The sequence below is a fragment of the Copidosoma floridanum genome, unplaced genomic scaffold, assembly GCF_036245765.1.
Source record: "Copidosoma floridanum isolate Cflo_tuat_1 unplaced genomic scaffold, Cflo_Japanese_pri ptg000020l, whole genome shotgun sequence".
NCBI lineage: Eukaryota > Metazoa > Arthropoda > Insecta > Hymenoptera > Encyrtidae > Copidosoma > Copidosoma floridanum.
Genome location: NW_028321897.1, coordinates 15,418,508 through 15,425,969, shown reverse-complemented (window position 1 = coordinate 15,425,969; position 7,462 = coordinate 15,418,508). Strand labels below are relative to the sequence as shown.

The 7,462-nt window shown below is 39.9% G+C and overlaps 1 protein-coding gene across 1 annotated transcript; it reads right to left on the bottom strand.

The window, feature by feature from the left end:
- Positions 1-1,011: 1,011 nt before the first annotated feature.
- Positions 1,012-1,695, bottom strand: LOC149374394 (uncharacterized). The gene is made up of 2 exons (XM_089593683.1): positions 1,452-1,695; positions 1,012-1,310 (listed from the first exon to the last, which is right to left on the bottom strand). The coding sequence occupies exons 1-2, from the start codon at positions 1,693-1,695 to the stop codon at positions 1,012-1,014; spliced, it is 543 nt and encodes a 180-aa protein (XP_089449809.1).
- Between the last annotated feature and the right edge of the window lie 5,767 nt (positions 1,696-7,462).

Sequence of the window (7,462 nt, the reverse complement as noted above, 5' to 3'; positions counted from 1 at the left end):
CTCTAGCACAAAGAATCATCGCTGGCTAAGACACAGGTGAGGTAGGCATCACGCAGCTCGATCGTTGTCAGAGGGGTGAAAGGTGGGGGGACAGAATCTCAACACAGCTGAGGCAGCTGATAAAGTATCCAGTGACGTAATCAAGCGAGGAAGCAACGGAAAAGGCCAAGGTACAAGAACTTCTCAAGCATATTCGGTGCAGTGCATTGAACAGCTCAGCAAGATTGTAGAGCACCATCAGTGACCGGGTTGCCGAAGCTTGGCAACTTTGAATTCTTGGCTAGCTATGAGTCAAAAGGGTCCGCCAGCCAGGAGGGGCGTTTCCACCAAGCGTGCATCTGTTGAAGTGTGGTTGGATCCCTACTCTGGGACGCCACATTGACTAGATTAGAGGCCGTCGGAACATATCTCCAAACGTCGGATGGCAGAAGCTCCTCAGTGTGGGCCAAGTAATTGTCGATCAACAAGTTGTTCGTTGGCTCGTACGATTGAAGCCAGTGATGCACGATCTAAGAGTCGCTTCAGGCACGACAGTGCTCAACGCTCATAGCGTCTTCTTCAGCGACCATGCGTAGCAGCTTCGCTACAAGCAGTGCCACTCGTAGCTCCAATCTATGGATTGTTATGCATGTAGGACTGGTGGCATCTGGCTGCAAGCTTTTGACAGAGGTCAGTTTGGTTCTAGACATTAAGATATGCATGCAAGCACCGTCATTTGGTTCCTCATCACGAGAGTACACCACAGCAGCCATCGTGCGTTGGATCGTGACTGCGAACGCGTGGAGTTGCAGGCTAGTGGAGGGGCTGCAGCCAGACAAACCCGTCTGCGCTGAGTGGCCACCAGGTCAGCCTCAGTCAGACATCTGGAGAGAGGTCACACAACAGCTTCAGATCATTTGCCACCCACTTCCTCAGAGAGAAGCCTCTGGCTTGCAACAAACCGATCAGCTGGTTGCGGTGAATTCGAGCCGTCTCAACGTTGTCAGCACCAGAGAGATTGTCATCGACGTATCAATTTTGTTTGCCGATAAGCAGGGCCTTGGGCCTAGCATAATTTTCATCCTCGTAAGGCTGTAAAATCTTTCGTAGAGAGAAATAGAGAGCACTATCTCCGCCGTAAGTCACAGTGAGCAACTGATAGTACTTCAGTGGGCTAAAGTCATCAGTGCTCCACAAGATATGCTGGAGGTCCACGTCACGATTGTCAATCCAGATCTGCCCAAACATCATTTGGATATCCACACAGAAGGTGATCCGATGCCTTCTCCAGCGGAACAAGACAGTTGGTAAGTGGGATGAAAACTTTGGACCTGCGTGCAGGACATCGTTGAGGTTATAGTCAGTGGATGTCAATTGCGATGCGTTGAATACGACGCGCAGTTTCTTTTGGTAATCGCTAGCTTACCAAATCCCATGGTATGGAATATATTCTACAAGACAGGCTGACTCACAGAGCTCCACGTCAGTCAGTATTTGCATGTGCCCACACTTAAGATAATCCTCCATGAAGCGTACATATTTGATGGCCATCTCTGGAGCACCCCATAATCTCCACTGTAGCGAACGAAGTAATACTCTTGAGCCAGGTAAGCTCTCTCCAAGTTCCTGAATTCCGTCGCACTTGAGCAGGAGGCAGATGACATAGCATCCGTCAGCCACCCGATGATGATCGAAAAAGATGGCCTTGCAATTCATGTCGTCGGGGAATTGATGAATTACTCATGGCATGTCCTTATGCATAAGTGCGATTTGCTGCTCATGCCAAGGAGCTGAGGCTTTCTGAGTCGTCATGCAAGTAGCTGGCGAGGATTATATTGCTTGACCCAGTGCTTGACCAGCGAGCATTCAGCCAGCAACTGTGAGCTGTCCAGTAAGATCTCCATGGAATAACTGCCCTAGTAGTAGTAGATAGGGGTATACGTCGGTTCCCAGTAGGATGTTGATGCCACTTGGTACTCTGAAAATCAGATTTAAGAGGTCTGGCAAATCGCTCCAAAGTTCGATGGCAGATGCCAGTAACGATCCAGAGGGGGTACGGAGTCCCAGTTGGGGCAAGCTAAGCGTATTTAACTGTAACGTCTAAGATTAGTTCTAGGTTTAAAACTGCAAGCTTCCAATCGTCGGAGATCACATGAGGATACCACCTCCAACGCCGAAGATGCTCGTGACGGCTGGCTCGAAGTGGACACTAATCTCTCGAGCCAGTGCAGCGGACAAAGGACAAAATGTCAGGCTAATGTTATCTAAAATAGAGCCCGTGGTTATCTATAAAGATGCCTGCAATCTGCATCTAAAATTTTCTCGACAGCCTCACTTTCTCAGTAATCGCGATCGCTCGCGAGGTAAACGACGCAGACTGCACGACAGTCACGGTTAATGTCTGAGCGTCTTTCACTTATCATATTGCGTTAAGGCTCTTATAACCATAAATCACTCTACCATGTGGCACGGCTCTGCGCGATTTCATCACTTGCAACAGAGGCCCCAATGTTTCGATGCGTTCTCGGATGAGGAGAACGTCTTATCACATGCTTACATCTCATATCGTTCTACTCACACTATTGCTTCAAATCACGCTGTGGGCCTGGCTGTCCTGGGCTTGATAACGTTCCGGTGATTGTCTTTCCCGGTCATGCAATGCGGCTCGAAGGACCAATATTTTAATCACTTTTAATTTTGTGTTTGAGATACGACTCGGTAGATTTGCTGATACAGATATTTTAGGAAGTCGAGTGACATGGAGTTCTAATTCAGTGGTTTTCTTGAGAGCTTACCGTTTTTTTGCCTTCATGTATACTTTATTATGAAGTTCTTAAGCAAGCATAAATAGTAGATTACGACTGACAAAAATTCATCAACCCTGAAAATTCTGGCAAAGTATGTGGCTTAAAAAATATTTTGATCTCAACAGGAATAAGAAAAAAGCCTAATAATAAGTTTGAAGTAATGCTTTCAAAACTATTTAATAATGCTGTTTTCGGAAAAAATAATAAAAAACAAGAGAAAGCGTATCAGTGTAAGACTTTTTAATCGTTAGGACAGACGCTATGTTGTGACTTATCTAAGACACTTGTGTATCGATTTCGTTTAATTATATGCTTACCAAACTTAATGAGTGTATACTCTTATACTCAAACAGCCTTCACCAACCGATTGTAGTCATTTTCGGCCGATTATCTCGATTTGTATTCCATCAGAGCTTCTTAAAGCCGTGGCTTTCAAACAGATTTTGGCTTCTATTGAGTCATCATCAATATTGTGAAGACAACAATCTGGTTTTTGCAAAAATCATAGTACTCACACAGCTTTCATAAATATTGTATGTAATTTAAAGATAGGATGAGATTCTGGTTTAGTTACATTGTTTGTTGCTGTTGATATCAAATGAGCATTTAATGTTGTTAATTTCAAAACTTTGCTGTTCAAGTTGCGCTCTATCGGCTTCTTTGATTCAGTTTGCCTCTGGATTGAGTAATTCCTATCAGGTAGACCTCAAGCGCTTAAATTATCAGATTGGTCAATGTTGGGTGGGCTTGATTGGGTGACTAGTGTCCAACAGGGAAGTCTCTGTGAAGCCATCCTGTTTTCGCTTTTTATAAATGATCTGCCCTTAGTTTTATCGCATTGCCAACGTCATTAATATTTCGACGATTTTGTGCTGATATATTCTGGTTCTGTATCTGATGTCCCTAAGATTATTTCATTAGCCAACTCTGATCCTTGTTACATCTTTGATTGGTCAGGGGATATTTATTTTTATATAAATTTTTCTCAAACCAAAGTTATTTGTATCACTTCTCATGCTCATATGGTTAGTGTCAATAGTACAGTTAATAATGAAACCTGTCTTTATTGTGAACCTATCAAATTATGTGCATCTATAAAACTTCTTGGAGTCATTAATAATAATTCACTTTTCTCCATGCCCTTTCCAGTTGAAACTACCAGAAACAGCTATGCAGCACTGGCATGGCTCCGCAGATGTCAAGATTATCTGCCATGTTCGTTGAGATTGACTGTAGCTAAATCTCTTATCTTTCCATAATTTGAATACTGTTCTGGTGTCACCCTTGATCTGTCAGGTATTTTATCCACTAAGTTATCACGTTGTATAAGTGCTGCTCTAATATTTGTTTCAGGAGTTAAAAAATTAGACCATATTACGCCATCTTACATATCTCTATCTATTTAACCTTTTCGAGAGCGTCGTATATACCTTACCTTATGTCTATTGGCTTCGATTTGGAAATCCAAAAAACCCCTATACCTCAGAGAGAAATAGCAATATAGGCCTTATAATGGTCGTGGTAACTGCTGCCAATCTAAAAATGATTTGTCAGTTATTGATACTCATGCTTGGTACGCTTGAGGGACTTCTCCCACTACTGGAAAAATCCCTACCTCTACATTGCTCTTTCATTGCTTGCTGGTCTGCTATGATTTTTCACGCACTCTTTAGCTCCTTGTTCTTTTGTTGTTTTAATTTTATAATGGCTTTAAGGCAGAGTATTTGTAGTGTTTAATAAAAAATAGAGCTCCTTTTTTCATATGAGCTTGCTTTATACTTACAATACGTCTTGACGGGCGAATAGCTTTTGGTTATAATATAATTCCTATTAGCTCTGGATGTAACTCCCTTTTCTCAGATTGTTTCCACCCTCAGCAACTACAGATCGATTTATTATTCACGTGAGTTGATAAGATGAACTATTACAATATTGTTGTTGGTGTTAATTCACCCTTTGTTTTTTTTTGTTCTTTTTTTTTTTTTTTTTTTTAAGATTGATCAATCATTTTACACCTTTGCTTTCGTTGTAAAGCAGTGTAGATATCGAGTTGTTGAATAAACATGCGTGGGTTAGGTTTTAATTATGCTGTGTATTTTTTTTATATTTTCTTATTTCGTTAGTTAAATGATTAAAGTATTACATTTATGCTATAGGTAGAATGTTTTCTAGTGACATGCAGTAAATAAAGAAGTAATAACGTTTGCTAATACTGGTGGATTGTGGCTTAGCACTACGAAAGAGAAGGTGAAGGATAAGAAGAGGAGCAGTGTGATTAGGCTTCCTTGGGTTAGTTGAATTATAGACTTTCTTGGCTTGAGATCGAAGCTCATTTAAGTGGGAGAAGTCAATGACGAGCAGAAGCTCCTTCTGATACAGGTTGAGCAGGACATGGTGGAAGTGCACTCGTGGCTTGCATGGTGTGAGGTGGAGTTGCTGCACCACAGTCCAGAGGACGAGGTTGAAGCGTTGTGGTGTTGATGATGGTGTAAATAGATACTGTGTAAAAGTGTTAAGTGATTTGAAGAAAGGAATAGTGAGAGCTATTTGTTTGTGTGTTAATTAATAGTTCTCCTCGTAGAACGAGAGAGCTCTCACACCAATCCTCTTTTTTCAGAAGAAGAAGCCTAAGAAACAAGAGGGACAAAGGTGACAAACTTGATCAAGATTAAGCAGCACTGTGTTGGCACCTCCTTTCGTTTTTATGTCAAAAAACAGTGTAATATTAGCCAATAGTGTCCTAGATAAAATGTCAATCCACTTATATCTGTCACGCACGCTGAAATTTTTTCACATGTGATGCTTTAGTATACGATGAAGGCTGCAGTAACATGAAGTGTAATAAATCAAGCAGGATAGAGTTGTCCCCATCAGCGACTGTCTTAAGTCTATTGCGCTGCAGGATAGTCCTATTGCGCCGTGCAATAGACTTAACACAGTCGCTTATGGGGACATTTCTATTCTGCACGCTCTATTGCACTTCATGTGACTGCGGCCTGAATCGCTCACATATCGACGCTTTAAGGTTAGTGTGCGTCGAGTACAAATTTATTTTGTTCTTTTGCATGAGACTTTGAAAATTTAAATCGTGAAATTCTTCGCCACGATTTGTTTGTAAATTCCTTGGTAATCTTTCCTCTGGTTATATCGACTTCATAGCTGCAGTCACATGTTTACCAGTTTTAATCTTTACGGGCGCAGCCCATGCATACTAAAAAAATACATATACAACTGTTAACAGATATCTATAACCTTTTTTTTACGAGCGTAAAAAGTGTCTCTGCAAGATCAGCTGGAAATGTTTTATCCAAGCCCCAAACATCAGACTTTTGGCGTAGATAGTGACGTCTCGCAAATTTATGAAGCTCTCTTAATACTGCTTCCATCTTTTCTCAGTATTTTCTAGAGAAATATCAGATAAGCGTGGTACAATCTCTTTAACTAAATTTATTTTTCTCCATGAAATTATTATTATTCCTGGGAATACATTACTTAGATTGTTTGATAGTACATTTATTTTCTTCTGTTCATCTGAAATGTAATGCGTTTTTTTTGTAAAGTAGTAAAGTAACATCGTAAGATTTAATAGCTGATGCAACATTGCACTGCGTTTCATTTTCCAAGTCAAATTAACCATCTGTGGTAAGCTTACATCCGATTTCTTGAGGACCTCGACTACCACCTTTCGTCTTAGCTGATCCATGTTCAAATACGTCGATGCTCGTTCTGATACTTAAATAAAACTAATAACAGAGTTAAATATATAATATGAGCTTTATAAAGCTCCTCAATGATTAAATTCATTTTATTCATGTGACTAGGATTACCGGCTGATTTTTCTGGCACTAGTAATCTTAGCTGATTGACCAGTTAGGGTCGTTCCAGTAAACAAAACCCGTTTGCGTGCTAAGCCTAACAATTTTAAAGAAAAGACCCACCTTTCTTTCTTATTTGTATAAGATTAAATAATGTGGCAGTAACATTATTGAATTCATTACTATTATATGAATAAATTGTCCCATATTTGTCAAATTCTTTTTATGCGCATTAAAAGTTTCCAAGATTTGTTTCTATTTAACAAAATAATTTAGTGTCATGTACTTTTCATCAGGATATTTTTTTACAAGCAACTCTATCAATTTATCAGTCATTAAACACCTTAGATCCTTTGTTTAAATTAAATTACTTTTGAATCATATAGGCAAATACCAAAGTACGTATTGTCCGCTTTTCTTCTTATTTCATAGAAGCGATCAAGTAATGGCTTATTTCTATCAAATATTTATAAATATGGATTTATAGGAACATTTTTATCAATATCATGGGGTAAATCATCGTCTTTACTTTTTTCAACAACAGTATCATAGTCTTTGATGCAATTCTCCGATAAAAAAGCATGCTCCTCATCATTACTGTTACTATTTGCAGATTAGAACATTGAAGTGTCGATTTTTTAAACTTTTGGCTTTCAAGGCTTAAAGGATTTTTTTGGTAAGGACTCAGAGCCAAGTGGCACGTTTTTTACTTTTTTGGTGTCATTGATGAATGTATAGAGTGGGTCAGTAATGGGCTTGAAAGTCTACCAAATCTGCGTATCAAAATATTCTCTTCCTGACTTTCACAAATAATGCTTGCATCTCACAGCTTCTTTAGCGTTTTTAACTTGCTAGAACATC